This window comes from Zosterops lateralis (assembly GCF_965231275.1).
Source record: "Zosterops lateralis genome assembly, chromosome: 37".
NCBI lineage: Eukaryota > Metazoa > Chordata > Aves > Passeriformes > Zosteropidae > Zosterops > Zosterops lateralis.
In genome coordinates, this window is record NC_139797.1 from 599,977 (window position 1) to 623,950 (window position 23,974).

Here is a 23,974-nt window from a genome sequence, read left to right on the forward strand (position 1 = left end):
GATTTTTTTGGGAATTTTTTAGGAATTTTTGGGAATTTTTTTGGGATTTTTTGGGGATTTTTTGGGAATTTTTTGGGGATTTTGGGGGATTTTTGGGGATTTTTGGGTTTCCTGCCACTTGCGGAACTTGCGCTCGATCTCCTCCTTCAGCTCGTAACCCACCTGCAATTCCGGGATTTTTGGGCAAATTTTAGGGATTTTTGGGAATTTTGGGACTTGGGAATTTTGGAATTTTTTGGGAATTTTTTGGGAATTTTTTGGGCATAAACTGGGGATATTTTGAGGATATTTTGGGGGATATTTTAGGAATATTTTAGGCGATATTTTGGGAATATTTTTGGGGACATTTTGAGAATATCTTGGGGATCTTTTGAGGATATTTTGGGAATAAATTTGGGATATTTTAGGGATATTTTGGGGATATTTTGGGGATATTTTGGGAACATTTTCAGGATTTTTTAGGCACATTTTCAGGATTTTTTGGGGATTTTTTGGGAATAAATTTGGGATATTTGGGGCTATTTTGGGCATAAATTTGGGATATTTTTGGGACATTTTGAGGCTCACCTTGCCGTCCTGGCTCTCGTGGAAACTGTCCACTCTGGCGCCAAAGTGCATTTTGCTGCCACCAGCCTGGCCGCTTTCCTCCTCAAATCCTGCAAAATAAACCCAAATCGGGCCAAAAAATCACCTGAAATACAACCAAAATTGGGGAATTTCGGGGTGTTTTTAGAGCAGGGACTGAGCAAAAAAATCCTCAAAAATTCCCTCTGAAATTGGGGATTTTTGAGGTTTTTTTGGGGTTTTTTTGGGGCAAGAACTGAGCAAAAATCCCAAAAATCCACCTGAAATTGGGGATTTTTGGGGTTTTTTTAGGGTTTTCTTGGGCTGTTTTGGGCTATTTTGGGCTGTTTTGGAGCTATTTTGGGCTATTTTGGGCTATTTTTGGGGCTATTTTTGGGCTATTTTGGGGCTATTTTTGGGCTATTTTTGGGCTATTTTTGGGGCTATTTTTGGGCTATTTTTGGGCTATTTTTGGGGCTATTTTTGGGCTATTTTTGGGGCTATTTTTGGGCTATTTTTGAGCTATTTTTGGTCTATTTTTGGGCTGTTTTTGGGCTATTTTGGGGCTATTTTTGGGCTATTTTTTGGCTATTTTTGGGCTGGTTTTGGTCTATTTTTGGTCTATTTTTGGTCTATTTTTGGGCTATTTTTGGGCTATTTTTGGGCTATTTTTGGTCTATTTTTGGTCTATTTTTGGTCTATTTTTGGGCTATTTTTGGGCTATTTTTGGGCTGGTTTTGGTCTATTTTTGGGCTATTTTTGGTCTATTTTTGGGCTATTTTTGGGCTATTTTGGGGCTATTTTTGGGCTGTTTTTGGGCTGGTTTTGGGCAGTTTTTGGGGCTGTTTTGGGCACCCACCGGGGGCAGGGACTGCACGATGTCGCTGTGGTAAATAAACCCCGTGTGGGGCAGGACTGAGGTGGAGGAAAATCCCGAGAGGGTTCGACGTTGGGCCCCCAGCAGGAGGATGTTACAGGCCGGGAGTTTGGACAGAGGGGTCAGGCCTCCTGCCACGCCTGGAAAAGGGAAAAACAGGTTAAAAACGGCACTGAGATACCCCAGAAACGGCCCTGAAACAGCTCTGGAATAGCTCAAAAAATGCCAAAAAAATGGTCCTGAAATAATTCAAAAATAGACCTGAAATAGCCCAGAAAATGCCACAAAAACAGCCCCAAACCAGCCCTGAAAAATCCCCAAAACAGCCCAAAAATATCCCAAAAACCAGCCCAAAAAATTCCCCAAAAATACCCCAAAAATATCCCAAAAATACCCCAAAAATATCCCAAAAACACCCCAAAAATATCCCAAAAAATATCCCAAAACCAGCTCTGAAATAGCCCAAAAAACCCGCTAAAATATCCCAAAAATATCCCAAAAATACCCCAAAAATACCCCAAAAATACCCCCCCAAAAAAAAAAACCCCAAAAACCACTTTAAAAACACCCCAAAAAATCCCCAAAAATACCCAAAGTCACCTCGATTTTTGGGGGGTTTTGTGGCGATTTTGGAGTTTTTCAAGGGGATTTTTGTGGGGATTTTTGGGTGGGATTTTGGGCCAATTTTTGGGGTTTTTTGGGGGGATTTTTGGGCCGATTTTTGGGTTTTTTAGGGGGGATTTTTGGGCCAATTTTCACAGGAATTTTTGGGTTTTTGAGGGGATTTTTGGGTCGATTTTTATGGGGATTTTTGGGCCAATTTTCACAGGAATTTTTGGGTTTTTTGGGGGGATTTTTGTGCCATTTTTGCGGCAATTTTGGGGCCAATTTTCACAGGAATTTTGGGGTTTTTTGGGGGGCATTTTTGGGTTTTTCATGGGGATTTTGGGGGTTTTTTTGTAACGATTTTTGTGGGGATTTTTGAGGTTTTTTGTGGGGGATTTTGGGGGTTTTTCGTGGGGATTTTTGGGGGTTTTTTTGTAACGATTTTCGTGGGAATTTTGGGGGTTTTTTTGTGGGGGATTTTGGGGTTTTTTGTGGCGATTTTTGGGCCAATTTTTGGGTTTTTTGCGGCAATTTTTAGGCCGATTTTTACCAGAATTTTTGACCGATTTTTGCAGAAATTTTGGGGTTTTTTTGGGAATTTTTGAGCCAATTTTTGCGGCGATTTTTGGGGGTTTTTGGGCCATTTTTGCAGCGATTTTTTGGCCAATTTTCACGGGGTTTTTTGTATCTTTTGGGGATTTTTTAGCCCCTCACCCATGATCTTTGCAGCAGTGGAGGCCCCGAGGATGAGGGAGAGGTTGGGGGCGATGAACGACATCCTGGACTCGATTTGGGGAAATTTCTGTGCAGATTTTGGGGCTTTTGCTGGGGATTTTGGGGCCAACTTTCATGGGGATTTTTGGGCTGATTTTCACAGGAATTTTGGGGGTTTTTGGAGGAATTTTTGGGCCGATTTTTATGGGGATTTTTGGGCCAATTTTGGGGTTTTTTGGGGAGATTTTTGGGCCAATATTTGGTTTTTTGGGGGGGATTTTTGGGCCGATTTTCACTGGAATTTTGGGTTTTTGAGGGGATTTTTGGGCCGATTTTTATGGGATTTCTGTTTTTTTGGGGGAAATTTTTGGGTTTTTTGGGGGAATTTTTGAGCCGATTTTTGGGCTGATTTTTGGGGTTTTTTGGGGGGATTTTTGGGCCGATTTTCACGGGGTTTTTTGTATCTTTTGGGGATTTTTTTTAGCCCCTCACCCATGATTTTTGCAGCGGTGGAAGCCCCGAGGATGAGGGAGAGGTTGGGGGCGATGAAGGACATCCTGGACTCGACGTACTCGTAAATGCGGAGCTTTGCCCCGCTCAGGGCCAGGGCCATGTCACAGGCGTCCTCGATGCGCCCCAGCTCCTCCTCCGACAGCTGCTGCCTGGAAACACAAAAAACCGGGAAAAATCTGAGCTGGGGAGGCGAAAAAATGGAAAAAACGGCCTCGAAAACCCCAAAAATGGCCCCAAAAACGGCCCAAAACCCACCAAAATCGCCCCAAAAACATCAAATACATCAAAAAATGGCCCCAAAAACCCCAAAATGGCCCAAAAACCACCCTGAAAACCCCCAAACCATCCCAAGAACCTCCAAAACTGCCCCAAAACCACCAAAAACGGCCCCAAAAAACCCCAAAAATGGCCCAAAATCAGCCCTGGGGAGGCCAAAAACAGAACCAGGAGCCCCAAAAACCCCAAAAAGGGCCCCAAAAATGCTAAAAATGGCCCTGAAAACCCAAAAAATGGCCCTAAAAGTGCCAAAAATGGACCAAAAATGTGCCCCAGCTCCTCCTCCGACAGCTGCTGCCTGGAAAACACAAAAAACGGGGAAAAATCAGACACGGGGAGCGGGAAAAATGGAAAAAACGGCCCCGAAAATGCCATAAATGGCCCCAAAACCACCAAAACCACCCCAAAAACCTCAAAAATCGCCCTGAAAACCCCAAAAACGGCCCTAAAAATGTTAAAAATGGCCCCAAAATGCCAAAAAATGGGCTAAAACCACCAAAAATGGCCCAATAATGGACAAAAATCAGCCCTAAAAATGCCAATAATGGACCAAAAATGCAAAAAACCGCCCTGAAAACGCCAAAAAATGGCCCAAAATGGCCCAAAATCAGCCCTGGGGAGGCCAAAAACAGAACCAGGAACACCAAAAACCTCAAAACCGTCCCAAAAATGCAAAAAACTGCCCTGAAAACGTCAAAAATGGCCCTAAAAATGCCAAAAATGGACCAAAAATGTGCCCCAGCTCCTCCTCCGACAGCTGCTGCCTGGAACGGGGAAAAGGGGGAAAATCAGCCCTGGGGAGGGGAAAAAATGGAAAAAACAGCCTCGAAAACCCCAAAAATGGCCAAAAAACACAAAAAATGGCCCCAAAAATGCCAAAAACGGCCCAAAATCAGCCCTGGGGAGGTGAAAAAATGGAAAAAACAGCCTCAAAAACCCAAAAAAGGGACCAAAACCATCAAATATGGCCCCAAAAACCCCCAAAATGGCCCAAAAACTGCCCCAAAAGCACCAAAACCACCCCAAAAACCTCAAAGACCGCCAAAAAAACACCAAAAACGGCCCCAAAACCACCAAAAATGGCCCTAAAAATGCCAAAAATGGCCCAAAAATGCCAAAAAATGGCCCAAAACCACAAAAAATGGCCCAAAATGGACCAAAATCAGCCCTGGGGAGGTGAAAAAATGGAAAAATCGGCCCCGAAAACCCCAAAAATGGCCAAAAAACCCTAAAAATGGCCCCAAAAACCCCCTCAAACCACCCCAAAACCGCCCTGGAAACACCAAAAATGGCCCAAAAAACCCTAAAAATGGCCCCAAAATGGCCCAAAACCTGCCCCAAAACCACCAAAACCACCCCAAAAACCTCAAAAATCGCCCAAAAAACACCAAAAACGCCCCAAAATCACCAAAAATGGCTCTGAAAAAACCAAAAAATGGCCCCAAAACACTAAAAATGGCCCCGAAAATGCCAAAAAATGGCCCAAAACCACCAAAAATGGCCCAAAATGGATCAAAATCAGCCCTGGGGAGCCCAAAACCCCCAAACCCCCCAAAACAAAATAAACAGAATAAAGTAAAATAAAATAAAACGGAATAAAATAAAATAAAAACAAAACAAAATAATGTAAAACAATAAAAAAACTAAAAAAAAACCCCTAAATTCCACCCTAAAAAATGCCAAAAAATGCCCCAAAACCTCCCAAAATCCTCCCAAATAAAATAAAATAAAATAAAATAAAATAAAACAAAATAAAATAAAATAAAATAAAATAAAATAAAATAAACACCCACTTTCACCCTAAAACAAAACAAAACAAAATTAAATTAAATTAAATTTAAAAAAAAATTCCACTCCTCCCCAAAAAAATCCCAAAATGCCCCAAAACCCCCCAAACCCCCCGAAAATAAAATAAACAGAATAAAGTAAAATAAAATAAAAAAAAGAAAAATAAAATACGAAAAAATGAAATAAAGTAAAAAAATAAAAAATTAAAAAAAATTAAAAAAGCAAAAAAATTATAATAAAAAATGTCTTTAAAAAATAAAAACCAGACCCAAATTCCACCCTAAAAAATGCCAAAAAATGCCAAAAAATGCCCCAAAATGCCCCAAAATAAAACAAACACAATAAAACAAACAAAAAAAAAAATAAAATAAAACCAAAGTAAAATAAAATAAAATAAATAAAATAAAATAAAATAAAATAAAATAAAATCAACGTAAAATAAAATTAAAAAAAAAATTAAAAAACAAATTCCACCCTAAAAAAAAAATCCCAAAACCCCCCCAAAACCTCCCAAAACTAAAAAAACACAAAAAAATAATTAAAATAAAATAGAATAAAATAAAATAAAAACAAAGCGAAATAAAATAAAACAAAATTAAACTAAATTAAAATAAAATAAAAACAAAACAAAATAAAATAAAAAACAAAATTAAACTAAATTAAAATAAAATAAAATAAAAACAAAACAAAATAAAATAAAACAAAATTAAACTAAATTAAAATAAAATAAAATCAAACAAAACAAAATAAAATAAAATTAAACTAAATTAAAATAAAATAAAAACAAAACAAAATAAAATAAAATAAAACAAAATTAACCTAAATTAAAATAAAATAAAATAAAAACAAAACAAAATAAAATAAAACAAAATTAAATTAAATTAAAATAAATTAATAATAACAATAATAATAATAATAATAATAATAATAATAATAATAATAAATTTCACCCTAAAAATGAATTCCAAAACCCCCCAAAAAGCCTCAAAAAGCCCCAAAAATTGTGATTTTTTACCCCTGAGTGGTGGAGGCGGTGACAGACACGACCATGATGGTGGCGTTGGTCAGAATCTGCTGCACGTTCTCGTTGTTCTTGCATTTGTCCAGGGAATTGCCCAGTTCCTGAGGATTTCACACCAAAAATTAGAGAGAAAAATGAGAATTCAAAATAACACCAAGAAAAAGCAGAAAAAAATACCCAAAATTCCCAAAAAAAGCCCCAAAAATCACAAAAAAAACCCCAAAAAACCCAAAAAATCACAAAAAAACCCACCAAAAAAATCTCCAAAATCCCTCCCCAAAACATTCCACAAAAAACCCACAAATTTCCCAAAAAAATCCACCCAAAAAAAGCCCAAAAAATGCCCCAAAAAATCCCCAAAATTCCCCAAAAAATCAGAAAAAAAACCCCAAAAAACCCCCCAAAAAACCACAAAAAAACCCCAAAATTCCCCCAAAAAACCCAAAAAAATCTGACAAAAAATCACAAAAAAAACCCCCCAAAATTCCCCAAAAAAACCCCAAAAAATCCCCAAAAATTCCCCAAAAAACCCAAAAAAATCCGACAAAAAAAATCACAAAAAACCCCCAAAATTCCCCAAAAAAACCAAAAAAATCCCACAAAAAATCCCTATAAAAAATTCCCCCAAATGTCAGAATCTGCTGCACGTTCTCGTTGTTCTTGCATTTGTCCAGGGAATTGCCCAGTTCCTGAGGATTTCACACCGAAAATTAGAGAGAAAATTCACCAAAAACCAAAAAATATCAGAAAAAAAACCCCCCCAAAATAACAAAAAAAAAATCACAAAAAACCCAAAAAAATCCCACCCAAAAAAATAAAAATATCACAACCCCCCCCCAAAATTCCCTAAAAATCCTGCCCATAAAAAGCCAAAAAATCTTATTTAAAAATATCCAAAATTCTCCCCAAAAAAATCCCACAAAAAAAATCACAAAAATCCCCAAAAAATCTCCAAAATCCCCCTCCAAAAAATCACAAAAAACCCACCAAAAAAATCTCCAAAATCCCACAAAAAACCCCACCAAAAAACCCCCAAAATTCCCCCAAAAAAACCTAAAAAAATCACAAAATAAAATCCCCCAAAATTCCCAAAAAAACCCTCAAAATTTCCAAAAAAACCCCAAAAAATCCCAAAAAAAATCACAAAAAACCCCAAAAAATCAACAAAAAAATCCCCAAAAAACCCCCCAAAAATCCCAAAAAACCACAAAAAACCCAAAAAAATCTGACAAAAAATCACAAAAAAAACCCCCAAAATTTCCCAAAAAAACCCCAAAAAATCACAAAAAAACCCCAAAAGAATCCCCCAAAAATCACAAAAAAAACCCCCCAAAATTCCCCAAAAATTCCCACAAAAAATCACAAAAAAATCCAAAAAAAACCCCAAAAAAATTCCACAAAAATCACAAAAAACCCCCAAAAAATCCCCCAAAAATCACAAAAAACCCCCAAAATTCCCCAAAAAAACCCAAAAAAATCCCACAAAAAATCCACAAAAAAAAATCACAAAAAATTCCCCAAAATTCCCCAGAAAACCCAAAAAAAAGCAGAAAAAAACCCCTGAAATTCCATTTAAAAAAACTCCAAAAAAACCCAAAATCCCACAAAAAAATGAAATAAAATTGAAAAAAATCCCACCTAAAAATCACAAAAAAAGACTCAAAAATCCATAAAAAATACCCCAAAAAATCACAAAAAACCCCAAAATTCTCCCCCAAAAAAATCCCAAAAAATTCACAAAAAACCACCAAAAAGCCCGACAAAAAATCACAAAAAAAACCCCAAAAAATCCCCAAAATTCCCCAAAAAACCCCACAAAAAACCACAAAAAATATCCCCAAAATTCCCCAAAAACCCCCAAAAAATTCCACAAAAAAAAAATCACATTTTGGGGCATTTTTGGGGTGTCTTTGGGCCATTTTTTGGGTATTTTTGGGGTATTTTGGGGTGTTTTTGGCTGTTTTTTGGGTGTTTTTTGGGGTATTTTGGGTGTTTTTTGGGTGTTTTTGGGCCATTTTTGGGCACCTTGACCGTCCTGATGTAGTCGAGGGCGTTGGGAACCAGCGACTCCAACTCGGGGAATCGTTTGGAATATTTGTCCCTGATGAACTTGTGGATGATGTCTGGGGGAAAAAAACATAAAAAATCATAAATTAGAGAATGAAATGCACCCAAAAATCACCAAAATTCCCCAAAAAAACCACAAAATTCCCCAAAATTCCCACTAAAAACCCAAAATTCTCATAAAAAACACCAAAATTCCCCCCAAATCCACCAACAAAACCCAAAAAAACCCCAAAACCCCAAAATCCCCCCCAAAAAACCACAAAAAAACCCCAAAAAAACTCCAAATCCACCCAAAACCCCCCAAAATCCCCAAAACCCCCCAAAATTCCCCCAAAAATCCCCCCAAAAAACCCCAAAAAACCCCAAAATCCACCCAAAAAAAACCCAAAAAAACCCCAAAAAATCCCAAATCCACCCAAAACCCCCCAAAATCCCCAAAATTCAAAAAAAAAACCCCAAAAATCCCCCAAACTCCCCAAAATCCCCAAAAACCCCCAAAATCCCTCCAAAAAAACCCCAAAACCCCGAAATCCACCAAAAAAAAATCAAAAAAAACCCAAAAAACCCCCAAAAAAACCCCAAAAAAACCAAAAAAAAACCCCAAAAAAACAAAAACCCCCCAAATCCTTCCCCAAAAAAAAAAACCCAAAAAAACCAAAATCTACCCCAAAAACACCAAACCCACCTCAAAAAAAGTAAAAAAAAAACCAAATCCACCCCCAAAAAAACCTCAAAAAAACCCAAAAAACCCCAAAAAAACCCCCAAATTCCCCCCAAAAAACCCCAAAAAAAACCCCCAAAAAAATCCCCAAAAAACCCCAAAAAATCCCAAAAAACCCAAAATTTCCCCCAAAAAAGACTCACTGAGCTCGTTCTCGATCTCCACCGTGAGGTTGTTGGCGTCGACGATGACCCGATACTCGGGGGCCGCCTCCACCGGGCCCAGAACTGCCCAAAACACCCAAAAAACACCAAAATTCACACAAAAAACATCAAAATTCACCCAAAAAACACCAAAATTCACCCCAAAATCCCCCCAGGAATCCCCAAAATCCTCCAAAAATCCCCAAAATTCACCCCCAAACCACCAAAATTCACCCAGAAAACCCCAAAATTCACCCCAAAATCCCACCTGGAAACCCCAAAAACCACCCAGGAACCCCAAAATCCATCCAGGATTCCCCAAAATCCACCCAGAATAGTCAAAAATCCACCCAAAATTCCCCAAAATTCACCCAAAATCCCACCTGGGAGCCCCAAAATCCACCTGGAAACCCAAAATCCTCCAATAATCCCCAAAATCCCACTGGGGAACCCCAAAATCCCACCTGGAAACCCAAAATTCCTTAAAATCCACCCAAAATTTCCCCAAAAATCCCCAGAATTCCCCAAAATCCCCCAAAATTCACCCAAAATCCACCAAAGATTCCCCAAAATCCCCCCAAAATTCCCTAAAATTCACCCCAAATTCCCCCAAAATTCGCCCAAATCCTCAAAAACTTCCCAAAATCCACCCAGAATTCACCCAAAATCGACCCAGAATTCCCCAAAATCCCCCAAAATTTCACTGGGATACCCCAAAATTCACCCAAAATTCCCCAAATCTCCCCAAATTTGGGGTTTTTGGGGCCCAAATTTGGAATTTTAGGGGCCAATTTTGGGATTTTGGGGGATATTTTTGGGGTGTTTTTGGGGGTGTTTTTTGGGATATTTTTGGGGTATTTTTGGGGATATTTTTGGGGTATTTTTTGGATAATTTTGTGATATTTTTGGGGGTATTTTGGGGGGTATTTTTGGGGTATTTTTGGGGTAATTTTGCAGTATTTTTGGGATATTTTTGGTGTATTTTTTGGGGTATTTTTGGGATATTTTTGGGGTGATTTTTTGGAGGATTTTTGGGGTGATTTTTGAGGTATTTTTGGTGTATTTTTGGGGAATTTTTGGGGTATTTTTGGGGTATTTTTGGGCCATTTTGGGGGTATTTTGGGGGTATTTTGGGGGTATTTTTGGGGTATTTTTGGGCCATTTTGGGGGGATTTTGGGGGTATTTTTGGGGGTATTCTTTGGGTATTTTGGGGGAATTTTTGGGGTATTTTTTGGGATTTTTGGGTATTTTTGGGGTATTTTTTGGGGTATTTTGTGGGGATTTTTGGGATATTCTTTGGGTATTTTGGGGGGATTTTTGGGGATTTTTGGGGGTATTTTTTAGGTATTTTTGGGTATTTTTTGGGGTATTTTTTGGGATATTTTTGGGGTTTTTTTTGGTATTTTTTGGATATTTTGGGGATATTTTTGAGGTATTTTTTTGGGTATTTTTTGGGGTATTTTTGGGCTGGTTTTGTGATATTTTTGGGGTATTTTTGGGGTTATTTTTTGGGTATTTTTGGGTTAATTTTGGGATATTTTTGGGGTATTTTTGGGTTAATTTTGGGATATTTTGGGGTGATTTTGGGGTGTTTTGGGCTCACCTTCGTTGGCCTTGGGCTGTTTCCCGATGTACTCCTCGATCTTCTCCATAATTTCCACAAACTGGGGAGAAAAAAATCACAAAATTTTGGGGTTTTTTGGGGTGAATTTGGGATATTTTTGGGGATATTTTTGGGATTTTTTTGGGGTAACTTTGGGCTATTTTTGGGCTATTTTTTGGTGTAATTTTGGGATATTATGGGGGTGTTTTTGGGGATATTTTTGGGAATATTTTTGGGATATTTTGGGGGATTTTTCAGGATATTTTTGGGACATTTTTGGGGATATTTTTGAGGTAACTTCAGGATATTTTCGAGGATATTTTTGGGGTATTTTGTGCCATTTTTAGGATATTTTTGGGGTAACTTTGGTCTATTTTTGGTCTATTTTTCGCCGTAACTTTGGGCTATTTTTGGGCTATTTCTGGGCTATTTTTGGACTATTTTTTGGGATATTTTTAGGATATTTTTGGCAAAACTTTGGGCTATTTTGGGGCTATTTTTAGGACATTTTTGGTCTATTTTTTGCCTTAACTTTGGGCTATTTTTGGGACATTTTTGGGGTAACTTTGGGACATTTTTAGGATATTTTTGGGGTAACTTTGGCCTATTTTTGGTCTATTTTTTGCTGTAATTTTGGGACATTTTTTGGGCTATTTTTGGTCTATTTTTTGCCATAACTTCAGCCTATTTTGGGGCTATTTCTGGGACATTTTTGGGCTATTTTTGCGACATTTTTTGGGCTATTTTAGGGCTATTTTTGGGATAGTTTTAGGGTAACTTTGAGGTATTTTTTGGGATATTTTTGGGACATTTTTGGGATAACTTTGGCCTATTTTTGGTCTATTTTTTGGCATAACTTTGGGATATTTTTGGGCTATTTTTGGTCTATTCTTGGGATATATTTGGGATATTTTGGGGCCATTTTTGGGCTATTTTTTGGCTATTTTTGGTCTACTTTTGGGACATTTTTAGGATATTTTTGGGGTAACTTTGTGACATTTTTTGGCCTATTTTTGGGACATTTTTAGGGCTATTTTTGGGATAACTTTGGGCTATTTTTGGGCCATTTTTTGGGGTAATTTCGAGCTATTTTTTGGGATATTTTTGAGGTATTTTGTGATATTTTTGGGGCTATTTTTGGGATATTCTTGGGATATATTTGGGATATTTTTGGGGTAACTTTGGCCTATTTTTGGTCTATTTTTTGCTGTAACTTTGGGCTATTTTTGGCCTATTTTTGGGACATTTTTGGGCCATTTTCAGTGCTATTTCTGCCCTCCCTCACCGCTTTGGACCCCCATAGTTTGGCGATGCTCCGGACGGACTCGGAGGCCTCGGGCGGCTCCGGCTCCTCCCGAACGTCCTCGATGGGAAATTCCTCCCCCAAATCGGAGCCTTCGGCCTCTTCCTCCTCCCCTGCGGCCTCCTCCAGGTCAGCCAGGAGCTCGTCGGCCAGAGACATCCTGAACTGGGGGAAACTGGGCCAAACTGGGAGAGAAAAACAGAATTCTGGTCAGCCAGGGACATCCTGAACTGGGGGAAACTGGGATAAACTGGGGGGAGAAAAATAGAGTTCTGGTCAGGCAGGAGCTCATGGGGCAGGGACATGGTTAAACTGGGGAAACTGGGAGAAACTGGGGGAAAAAAATAGAGTTCTGGTCAGGCAGGGACATCCTGAACTGGGGAAACTGGGGGAAACTGGGGGAAACTGGGGTAAACTGGGGGAAACTGGGAGAAACTGGGAGAGAAAATACAGCCCAGGTCAGCCAGAAACATCCTAAGTTGGGATAAACTGGGGAAACCAGGAGAAACTGGGAGAAACTGGGAGAAACTGGGAGAGAAAAATAGAGTCCAGGTCAGGCAGGGACATCCTGAACTGGGGAAACTGAGATAAACTGGGCTGAAAATTTCCCCAAAATTTCCCCCAAATTCCTTCCAAAAATCCCCATAAATCCCCCAAATTTCCCCAAAAAATCCCCAAAATTTCCCCAAAAAATCCCCCAAATTTCCCCCAAAAAATCCCCAAAATTCCCCCCAAAAAATCCCAAAAATTGCCCCCCAAAAAATCCCCAAAATTTCCCAAACAAATCCCTCAAATTTTCCCCCAAAATCCCCAAATTTCCTCCAAAAAATCCCCCAAATTTCCCCAAAATTTCCCAAAAAAATCCCCAACCCCCCAAATTTCTTTAAAACCCCCAAAACCTCCCAAATTCCTCAAAAAACTCCCAAATTTCCCCAAAATCCCCCAATTTTCCCCTCCGGTACCTCCCGCTTTTGCCGGGCCCCGTCGCAGCCGCGATGACGTCACTTCCCCGCGCCGGCAAAAAACGCGTCACTGTCCTTTGGTCGCTGCCGTAGTGACGTCATCACAGCGCGACCGCCGGTTCTCCCCCCCCTCAACCCCCGGCGGGGGCTCCGCTCGCTCCGGGCCCGGAGTGACGTCATCGGGCGGTGCGTGACGTCACAGGGACAGGGATAAACTGGGAGAGACTGGGAGGGGTTTAGGGGGAACTGGGATAAACTGGGAGGGGATTGGGATAAACTGGGAGGGACTGGGAGGGAACTGGGAGAGGTATAAAGGGGATTTGGGGTTACTGGTTTATACTGGGAGGGGACTGGAAGGGGACTGGGATAAACTGGGAGGGGATTGGGAGGCACTGGGATGGACTGGGAGGCACTGGGGGGGGATTGGGATAAACTGGTTTATACTGGGAGTGGATTTGGGGGCACCAGTGAGTGACTGGGATGGACTGGGAGAGACTGGGAGGGGATTGGGGGGGACCAGTGAGTCACTGGGGGATACTGGGATATACTGGGAGCGCTGGGAGGGACTGGGAGAGGAGTGGGGTGGACTGGGATAAACTGGGAGAGAACTGGGATAGACTGGGAAGGGAACTGGGAGGGACTGGGAGGGGAGTGGGGGGAACTGGGATAAACTGGGAGGGAACTGGAACAGGCACTGGGAGCACTGGGAGCACAAACTGGGAGCACTGGGAAGGACTGGAAGGGGTGGAGAGGGACAATGGGAGGGACTGGGAGGGGATTGGGGGGCACCAGTGAGTCACTGGGAGGGACTGGGAGCACTGGGAGTGGGGACTGGGAGGGATGGGGGGGAACTGGGAGCACTGGGAATGGGAACTGGGAAAGAGTGGGATGGACTGGGAGGGACTGAGAGGGTTTGGGGGGGACTGGGGTAAACTGGGGTCAACTGGGAGGGGATTGGGGGCAGTTCTGGGGCACTGGGAGGGACTGGGATGGACTGGGAGGGAACTGGGAGCACTGGGATGGACTGGGATGGACTGGGATGGACTGGGATGGACTGGGAGGGAACTGGGAGGGAACTGGGAGCACTGGGAAGAACTTTGGGAGGCCCTGGAAGGATTTGGGGACCCCCAGGATATTTCTGGGGACTCTCTGGATATTTTAGGACCCCCAGGATGATTTTGGGGACCCCCAGGGTGGATTTGGGGTCTCTCTGACCCCCCTAACCCCCATTTTTTCCCCCCAGGCATGGCAGGAATGTCCTTTGAGGACCCCCAGGATATTTTTGGGGCCCCCCAGGATATTTTTGGGACCCCCCAGGATATTTTTGGGGACCCCCAGGGTGGATTTGGGGTCTCTCTGACCCCCCTAACCCCATTTTTTCCCCCCAGGCATGGCAGGAATGTCCTTTGAGGACCCCCAGGATATTTTTGGGGTCTCTGTGGATATTTTAGGACCCCCCAGGATATTTTTGGGGACTCTCTGGATATTTTTGGGGATATTTTAGCCCCCCCTGACCCCCTTTTCCCTGTCCCCAGGCATGGCGGGAATGTCCTTTGAGGATTTCTCGGCGCCCCCGGGCTCGGAGCTGGCCCTGGAGCCCCTTTTCGGGGGGAACATTCTGGAAAGCGAAGGGGAGCCCGAGGGGGGAGGGGAAGGGGGGGGAGGGGCCGCCCCGCCCCTCCCCCACCCCCAGCCACGCCCCCCCCGCGGGGGGAGGGGCCAGGAGGAGGAGGAGGGGGAGGGGCAGAGCCCCGAGAGGAGGCGGCGAAGGCTGAAGGTGCAGGCGCTGGGACGGCGCTGCCGCGAGATCAGACAGGTGAGACACGCCCACTTTACACACCTGGGACACGCCCACTCACACCTGGGACACGCCCACATTTACCTGGGACGCGCCCACACACACCTGGGACATGCCCACTCACACCTGGGGTACCTGGGGACATGCCCACCTGAGAGGGGACACACCCACACACACCTGGGGCACGCCCACATAGAGATGGGAGACGCCCACACACACCTGGGACACGCCCATAGAGAGATAGGACACACCCACATTTACCTGGGGTACCTGGGGGCACGCCAACCTGAGAGGGGACACGCCCACATAGAGAGATAGACACACCCACACACACCTGGAAAATGTGCACACACACCTGGGGACACGCCCACATTTACCTGGGACACGCCCACATTTACCTGGGACACCTGGGGTACCTGGGGGACACGCCCATAGAGAGATGGGACACGTCCACACAGCTGGGGACACACCCACACACACCTGGGACACGCCCATAGAGGGGACACGCCCACATAGTGACAGGGCACGCCCACACACCTGAGGACACACCCAGTGAGAGATGGGACACGCCCATAGAGGTGACACGCCCACACACACCTGGGACACACCCACACACACCTGAGGACACGGCCACACACACCTGGGACACGCCCACATAGTGACAGGGCACACCCACACACACCTGGGGTATCTGCAAAATGGTGGGTGTGGCCATGAAAGGGTGGGTGTGGCCTAAGGGTGGGTGGGGGCATAAAAATGGTGGGTGGGGTAATAAAAGGATGGGCGTGGCCATAAAAGGGGGCGTGGTCATATAAGGGTGGGTGTGGCCATAAAAGTGGGTTGGGCCATAAAAGGTGGGTGTGGCCCCCTTAGAGCCCCTTTTCCCTTGACCACGCCCCCTTTTTCCTTAACCACGCCCCCTTAGTGCCCATTTTCCTTTGCCCCGCCCCTTTTTTCATTGGCCCCCGCCCCCTTAGAGATCCTTTTCCCTTGGCCACGCCCTATTTTCTCTTGACCACGCCCCCTTCCCTTGGCCCCGCCCCCAGGTGAACGCGCGGGCGCTGCAGCGGCTCCGGCAGGTGCAGAGAGTGACCAGGAGACTCCAGCTGGAGAGGAGGTGGGACACCAACACACCTGGGGACACACCCACACACACCTGGGACACACCCACACACACCTGGGACACGCCCACAGGGACACACCTGGGGACACGCCCAACACACCTGGGACACACCCACAGGGACACACCTGGGGACACGCCCAACACACCTGGGACACACCCACAGGGACACACCTGGGGACACACCCAACACACCTGGGACACTTGGGACACGCCCACAGGGACACACCTGGGACACGCCCACACACACCTGGGGACACACCTGGGCACACCTGGGGACACGCCCACACACACCTGGGACACACCTGGAGGGACACCTGGGATAGAGGGGACACACCTGGGCACACCTGGATGGGTTTGTGACACACCTGGGACACACCTGGGACACACCTGGGGACTCCTGGGGACACCTGGGACACACCTGGGGACACCTGGGACACACCTGGGGTACCTGGGCACACCTGGGATAGAGGGGAGACACCTGGGGACACCTGGGATAGAGGGGACACACCTAGACACACCTGGATGGGTTTGGGACACACCTGGGACACACCTGGGGACACCTGGGACACACCTGGGGACACCTGGGGTACCTGGGCACACCTGGGGACGCACCTAGGGACACCTGGATGGGTTTGTGACACACCTGGGCACACCTGGGGGACCTGGGACACACCTGGGCACACACGTGGGACACGCCCAGACACACGTGGGGACACACCTGGGGTACCTGGGCACACCTGGGATAGAGGGGACACACCTGGGCACACCTGGATGGGTTTGGGACACACCTGGGACACACCTGGGGATACACCTGGATAGGTTTGGGAAACACCTGGGCAGGTTTGGGTCACACCTGGGGCCACGCCCACCCCCGGGCCACGCCCACCGAGGCCCCGCCCCCCCCCCCCCCCCCCCCCCGCAGGTTCCTGATGCAGGTGCTGGACTCGCACGGGGATCGGTACCGGCAGGGCCAGCTCACCCTGCTGCTGCAGGTGGGACCCCAAATCACCCCAAATCACCCCAAAATCACCCAAAATCGACCCAAAAACCCCAAAACTCCCCAAAATCATCCCAAAATCACCCCAAAACCACCCCAAACTGCCCCAAAAATAGCCAAAATCACCCCAAAAACACCCCAAAACCACCAAAATCATCCCAAAACCCCCAAAAAACCCCAAAATCTACCCCTGGGACCCCAAAAAACCCCAAAATCGCCCCCAAAACACCCCTGGGATGCCAAATCCCCCCCAGGACCCCAAAACCTGACCCCAACCCCCCCAAAATCCCCCCCAAACCCCCCAAAATCCACTCAGGACCCCCCCAGGACTCCCAAATCCCCCCCAGGATCCCCCAAATCCACTCAGGACCCCCCAAATCTCCCCCCAGGACCGCCCCCAGACCCAAAACCTGACCCCAAACCCCCCAAATCTCCCCCAAACCCCCCAAAAATCCCCAAAAACTGATCCCAAACCCCCCAAATTCCCCCCAAATCCCCCCAGGACCCCCCAAATCCCCCCAAAACACCCCAAATCCTCCCCTGGACCCCCCCAAATCCCCCCAAATCCCCCCAAATCCCACCAAACCCCCCAAAATCCCCAAAACCTGACCCCAAACCCCCCAAATCTCCCCCATTCAGGACGAGGGGGGTCCCCCTGGGGGTCTCCCCCCCGGCCCCGCCCCCGGGAACGCCGAGAACGAGCCCCCCGAGAGGGGCCCCGCCCCTCCCCCCACCCCCCCCGAGCCCCCCCCGGAGCCCCCCGGGGGCAAACGGCGCCGTGGGGGGAGGGGCAGGGGGGGGACCCCCCAAAACCCCAACGGGGCAACAGCACAGGTAAAGGGGAGGGGGTTTGGGGGGGGGTTTGAAAGATTTTGGGGGATTTTGGGGGAATTTGGGGGGGTTGGGGGGGATTTTGGGTGATTTAGGAGGATTTTGGGGGGTTTTGGGGGGATTTGGGGGGATTTTGGGGGGGATTTGGGCTGATTTGGGGGGGTTTTGGAGGGTTTGGGGTGATTTTGGGGGGATTTTTGGGGGATTTTGGGGTGATTTAGGGGGATTTAGGAAGATTTTGGGGGGATTTTGGGAGTTGGGGGGATTTTGGGGGTGATTTGGGCTGATTTTGGGGGGATTTGGGGGAATTTGGGGGGATTTTTGGAGGGTTTTGGGGGGAATTTGGGGGGTTTGGGGGGGATTTTTTGGGTAATTTGGGGATTATTTGGGGGGCTTTTGGGGTAATTTTGGGGGAGTTTGGGGGGATTTTTGGGAGAATCTTGGAGGATTTTTGGGGAAATTGGGAGGATTTGGGTTTTGGGGGGGTTGGGGGGATTTTGGGTTGATTTGGGGGGATTTGGGTGAATTTGGGGGGATTTTGGGGTGATTTTGAAGGGATTTGGGGCTGATTTGGGGGGGATTTTAGGAGTTGGGGGGATTTGGGGGATTTTGGGGGGATTTTGGGGGGATTTTGGGGGGATTTTGGGGGTTTCAGGGGAATTTGGGCTGATTTGGGGGGATTTTGGGAAGGTTTGGGGTGATTTTGGGGGATTTTTGGGGGGGATTTTGGGTGATTTAGGAGGATTTTGGGGGGATTTGGGTGAATTTGGGGGGATTTGGGGTGATTTTGGGAGGATTTTGGGGGGATTTGGGGGGGGTTGGAGGTATTTGGGGGGTTTGGGATGATTTTGGGCTCTGACCCCTCCCCCCTTTTCTCCCCACAGCTCAGCCCCCCCAAATTCTCCGACTTCGACTGAAAAAAAAAACCCCAAAAAACCCAAATCCTCCCCAAAAAATCCCCAATTTCTCAATAAAACACAAAAAAATCCATTTTATTTTATTTTATTTTATTTTGGGGATTTTTGGGGGTCTCAGCTCCAAAATTTTGAGGATTTTTTGGGGGTCTCACCCCAAAATTTTGGGATTTTTTTGGGAAATTCTTCAGAGGTTTTTGAGCCACTGGAGGTTTGGACCTTCCTTGTCACAGGGATGGGACGGGACCTCGGGCAGGTTCCCGTCGTCACGGACTGGAACTGAAACATTTGGGGACATTTTAGAGGATTTTGGGGTTTTTTGGACAGATTTTGGGTCAATTTTGGGGTTTGTGTAAGGCAGGATTTTAGGGAATTTTTTTGGATTTTTTTTTTTGATTTTTTAGGGGTATTTTAAGGTGATTTTTGGGGATTTTAAAGTGATTTTTTGGGATTTTTAGAAGATTTTTTTGAGATTTTTTAGGAATATTTTGAGGTGATTTTTTGGGGATTTTTAAGGTGATTTTAAGGGATTTTTTTTGGATTTTTTAGAGATTTTTAAAGGTGATTTTTGGGGATTTTAAAGTGATTTTTTGGGATTTTTTTTTTTTTTGGAAATTTTAAGGTGGATTTAGGGGATTTTTGGGGGATTTTTTGGGATATTTAAGGCGATTTTTAAATGATTTTTTGGGGATTTTTAAAGGTGATTTTAGGGGATTTTTAGGAGCTTTTTTGGGGATTTTTTGGGGATTTTTTAAGGTGAATTTAAGGGAATTTTACGGGATTTTTTTTGGGGATTTTTAAGGTGATTTTAGGGAATTTTTAGGGGAGTTTTTTGGGATTTTTAGGGGATTTTTAAAAGGATTTTTTAGGAATATTTTGAGGTGATTTTTTGGGATTTTTTTGGGGATTTTTTAAGGTGATTTTATGGGATTTTTTTGGGATTTTTTGGGATATTTTAAGGCGATTTTTAGAGGATTTTTTGGGATATTTTGGGATATTTTGGGGACCTCGGGCAGGTTCCCGTCGTCACGGACTGGAACTGAAACATTTGGGGACATTTTAGAGGATTTTGGGGTTTTTTGGGGATTTTTGGGGTTTATATAAAGGAAGGTATAAAATAGAATTTTAGAGAATTTTTTGGGATTTTTTGGGGGGTATTTTAAGGTGATTTTTGGGGATTTTTGGGGGATTTTTTGGGATATTTAAAGCGATTTTTAGATGATTTTTTTGGGGATTTTTAAAGGTGATTTTAGGGGATTTTTAGGAGCTTTTTTGGGGATTTTTTGGGGATTTTTTAAGGTGAATTTAAGGGAATTTTACGGGATTTTTTTGGGGATTTTTAAGGTGATTTTAGGGAATTTTTAGGGGAGTTTTTTGGGATTTTTAGGGGATTTTTAAAAGGATTTTTTAGGAATATTTTGAGGTGATTTTTTGGGGGATTTTTTAAGGTGATTTTAGGGGATTTTTTTGGGATTTTTTGGGATATTTTAAGGCGATTTTTAGAGGATTTTTTGGGATTTTTTTGGGAATTTTTAAGGTGATTTTAGGGGATTTTTTGGGGATTTTTTGGGATATTTTGGGGACCTCGGGCAGGTTCCCGTCGTCACGGACTGGAACTGAAACATTTGGGGACATTTTAGAGGATTTTGGGGTTTTTTGGACAGATTTTGGGGGTTTATACAAAGAGAGGAGTAAAACAGAATTTTACAGAATTTTTTGGGGTTTTTTTTAGGTATTTTAAGGGATTTTTTTTGGGATTTTTAGGAGATTTTACGTGATTTTTTTTTATTATTTTTAAGGTGATTTTAGGGGATTTTAAGGTGATTTTTTGGCGATTTTTTGGGGGATTTTTAGGCGATTTTTTCGGATATTTTAAGGTGATTTTTTGGAGATTTTAAAGTGATTTTTGGGGATTTTTTGGGGATTTTTTTAGGATTTTTTTGGGATATTTTAAGGTGATTTTAAGGGATTCTTTTAGTATTTTAAAAGGTGATTTTAAGGGAATTTTTAGGGGATTTTTGGGGGATTTTTTAAGGTGATTTTAGGGGATTTTTAGGGGATTTTTAAAAGATTTTTTAGGAATATTTTGAGGTATTTTTAGGGGATTTTTTTTGGATTTTTAAGGTGATTTTTTGGGATTTTTTGGGGATTTTTTTAGGATTTTTTAGGAATATTTTGAGGTGATTTTTTGGGATTTTTTTTTTTTTATTATTTTTTAAGGTGATTTTAAGGAATTTTTGGAGATTTTTTAGAGATTTTTTAAGGTGATTTTTGGGGATTTTTTAGACATTTTTAAGGTGATTTTGGGGGATTTTTTTGAGATTTTTTTGGGATATTTTGGGGACCTCGGGCAGGTTCCCGTCGTCACGGACTGGAACTGAAACATTTGGGGAGATTTTAGAGGATTTTGGGGTTTTTTGGACAGATTTTGGGTCAATTTTGGGGTTTGTGTAAGGCAGGATTTTAGGGAATTTTTTTGGAATTTTTTTTTTATTTTTTTGAGGTATTTTAAGGGGATTTTTGGGGATTTTATGTGATTTTTTGTGGATTTTTTTGGGATATTTTAAGGTGATTTTAGGGGATTTTACATGTTTTTTTTTCTTTTTAAGGTGATTTTAGGGGATTTTAAGGTGATTTTTTGGCGATTTTTTGGGGGATTTTTTTAGGCGATTTTTTGGGGATATTTAAAGGTTATTTTTAGGCGATTTTTTTGGGATATTTTAAGGGATTCTTTTGGTATTTTTGAAGTTGATGTTAAGGGAATTTTTAGGGGATTTTTGGGGGATTTTTTAAGGTGATTTTAGGGAATTTTTAGCGGATTTTTTGAGATATTTAAAGCGATTTTTAGATGATTTTTGGGGGATTTTTAAAGGCGATTTTAGGGTATTTTTAGGGAAAGTTTTTAGGGATTTTTTTGGGGGATTTTTTAAGGTGAATTTAAGGGAATTTTACGGGATTTTTTGGGGGATTTTTTAAGGTGATTTTAGGGGAATTTTTAGGAGATTTTTTGGGATTTTTTGGGATTTTTAGGATTATTTTAAGGTGATTTTTAGAAATATTTTGGGGGGATTTTTAAAGGTGTTTTTAGCGGATTTTTAGGTGATTTTTTGGGATTTTTTTGGGATAATTTTAGGATTATTTTGGAATATTTTTAGGTTAATTTGGGGATTATTTTGAGATATTTTTGAGATCATTTTGAGATATTTTTGAGATTATTTTGGGATATTTTTAGGATTATTTTGGAATATTTTTGGGATATTTTTGTGATTATTTTGAGATTATTTTGGGATATTTCGGGGGATTTTTTTTGGATATTTTTGGATTTATTTTGGGATATTTTTGAGATTATTTCAGGATATTTTTAGGATTATTTCGGGGTATTTTTGGGCCTATTTTGGGCTATTTTTGGGGCTATTTTTCTCTCCATACCAGGGTACGTGTAGGGCGTGGCTCTGTTGATCATCCCCGAGTATTTGGTGTAGGGGCTCAGAAACGGCGACACCAACGCTGAGCGAGGGGCAAAAAAAGGGTCAAAAGGGTCTCTGGGACCCCAAAAACCCCAAAAATCACCCTCAAATTACCCAAAATTCCCCAAAATCCTCCAAAATCCCCCCAAAACCTCCCAAAATCCCCCCAAATTATCCCCAAATCCACCTAAAAATCACTCCAAATCCCCCCAAATCATCCCAAACCCTCCCAAAATCCTCCCCAATCCCCCAAAATCCCCCCAAATCCTCCAAAAATCCCCCCAAATCCCCCCAAATCAGCTCCAAATCCCCCAAATTATCCCAAAATCCCCCTGAATCCCCCCAAATCCTCCAAAAATCCCCCCCAAATCCCCCCAAAATCCTCCAAAATCACCCAAAATCTTTCAAAAATCATCCCCAAATCCCCCCAAATCACCCCCAAATTACCCAAAAATCACCACAAATCACTCTAAATCAACCCCAACTCCCCCAAATCAGCCCAAATTTCCCCCAAATCTCCCCAAAATCCCCCCAAAATCCCCCCAAAATCCCCCAAAATCCTCCCAAAATCCCCCAAAATCTTTCAAAAATCACCCCGAAATTTCCCCAAATTCCCCCAAATTACCCAAAAATCCTCCAAAATCCCCCCAAATCAGCCCCAAATCCCCCAAATTTCCCCAAATTCCCCCAAAAATCCCCCCAAATCCTCCCAAAATCCCCCCAAAATCACCCAAAATCTTTCAAAAATCACCCCCAAAATCACCCCCAAAATCTTTCAAGAATCAACCCCAAATCACCCCCAAAATCACCCCAAAATCACCCCCAAATTACCCAAAAATCACGACAAATCCCCCCAAATCAGCCAAATTTCCCCAAATTCCCCCAAAATCCCCCCAAATCAGCTCCAAATCCCCTCAAAATCGCCCCCAAAATCCCCCCAGGGCTGACCCACGGCAGCGATGCCGAAGCTGGCGACGATCACCGGCTCCTTGGCCCAAAGATTCCGCAGGGTATCGCCCAAACCTGGGGAAAAAAGGGTTAAAAATGGCCCAAAAAATGGCCCAAAAATATTCTCAAAATTCCTCCCCGGATCCCCCAATTTTCCTCAATTTTTCCCCAATTTCCCCCGAAATCCCCTCAGAACTTCCCAGTTTTCCCCAAATCTCCTCAGGATCCCCCAATTCTCCCCCTGTTCCACCTCAGGAAGCCCCAAACCCCCTCAATCTCTCCCCGAACCCCCAATTTCCCTCAATTTTTCCCCAATTTCCCCCAAAATCCCCTCAGGATCCCCCAGTTTTCCCCCAATCCCCTCAGAACCCCCTCAATTTCCCCCAAACCTCCTCACTTCCCCCCAAATTTCCTCAGAACCCCCTCAATTTTCCCCCCAAATCCCCTCAGAACTTCCCAGTTTTCCCCAAATCTCCTCAGGATCCCCCAATTCTCCCTCTGTTCAACCCCAGGCCCCCCAAACCCCCTCAATCCCACCCCAAAACCCCCAATTTCCCTCAATTTTTCCCCAATTTCCCCCGAAATCCCCTCAGAACCCCCGAATTTCCCCCTTTTTCACTCACGTCCCGCCATCCCCTCCCCCCTCCCTCAAGCCAAGGGCGTCCTCGAGCGGCGGCGCCGGCGTGATGACGTCACGCGTCGCTTAAAAAGGGGGCGGAGCGCGCATTCTCCAGTGA

General features: G+C 43.8%; 3 protein-coding genes and 1 long non-coding RNA gene across 5 annotated transcripts; 2 read left to right on the plus strand and 2 right to left on the minus strand.

Moving 5' to 3' along the window:
- Nucleotides 1-111: 111 nt before the first annotated feature.
- PRPF31 (pre-mRNA processing factor 31) lies at nt 112-12,378 on the minus strand (the record flags this gene model as incomplete). The annotated part of the gene is given in 10 exon segments (XM_083882124.1): nt 112-162; nt 568-608; nt 611-656; nt 1,424-1,581; nt 3,254-3,423; nt 6,354-6,460; nt 8,385-8,482; nt 9,291-9,374; nt 10,895-10,955; nt 12,180-12,378. Coding segments are annotated over 10 exon segments (993 nt in total), but the record flags the coding sequence as incomplete, so codon positions are not given.
- Nucleotides 12,379-13,283: 905 nt separating this feature from the next.
- Nucleotides 13,284-18,943, plus strand: TFPT (TCF3 fusion partner). Its single transcript, XM_083882056.1, has 6 exons — nt 13,284-13,345; nt 14,695-14,975; nt 16,004-16,074; nt 17,003-17,072; nt 17,717-17,911; nt 18,793-18,943. Exons 2-6 carry the CDS (start codon nt 14,697-14,699, stop codon nt 18,823-18,825), a joined length of 648 nt encoding a protein of 215 aa, XP_083738182.1. The 5' UTR covers nt 13,284-13,345; nt 14,695-14,696; the 3' UTR covers nt 18,826-18,943.
- On the minus strand, nt 18,895-23,946 carry NDUFA3 (NADH:ubiquinone oxidoreductase subunit A3). 2 transcript variants are annotated; one of them, XM_083882066.1, is made up of 4 exons: nt 23,861-23,946; nt 23,238-23,312; nt 22,252-22,329; nt 18,895-19,101 (listed from the first exon to the last, which is right to left on the minus strand). In XM_083882066.1, the coding sequence occupies exons 1-4, from the start codon at nt 23,868-23,870 to the stop codon at nt 19,010-19,012; spliced, it is 255 nt and encodes an 84-aa protein (XP_083738192.1). In that variant the 5' UTR covers nt 23,871-23,946; the 3' UTR covers nt 18,895-19,009. The 2 variants fall into 2 exon arrangements, with proteins under 2 accessions (XP_083738192.1, XP_083738191.1); XM_083882065.1 differs by lacking the exon at nt 18,895-19,101 and adding an exon at nt 20,621-21,199.
- Nucleotides 19,606-22,245, plus strand: LOC310921820. Its single transcript, XR_014592213.1, has 3 exons — nt 19,606-19,738; nt 19,783-21,086; nt 21,120-22,245. It is a non-coding gene; the product is annotated as an uncharacterized lncRNA (long non-coding RNA).
- Nucleotides 23,947-23,974: the final 28 nt, after the last annotated feature.

Bases quoted from the DNA above. Each gene is read 5' to 3' on its own strand.
- NDUFA3 (XM_083882065.1), bottom strand. The intron at 22,330-23,237 runs GTCAGCCCTGGG...CCCCTCGCTCAG, and splicing joins CTTCGGCATCGCTGCCGTGG to CGTTGGTGTCGCCGTTTCTG. The intron at 21,200-22,251 runs GTATGGAGAGAA...CAAATGTTTCAG, and splicing joins CACGCCCTACACGTACCCTG to TTCCAGTCCGTGACGACGGG.
- TFPT (XM_083882056.1), top strand. From the start codon at position 14,697: ATGGCGGGAATGTCCTTTGAGGATTTCTCGGCGCCCCCGGGCTCGGAG. The intron at 14,976-16,003 runs GTGAGACACGCC...CCCCGCCCCCAG, and splicing joins GCTGCCGCGAGATCAGACAG to GTGAACGCGCGGGCGCTGCA. The intron at 17,073-17,716 runs GTGGGACCCCAA...TCCCCCATTCAG, and splicing joins AGCTCACCCTGCTGCTGCAG to GACGAGGGGGGTCCCCCTGG.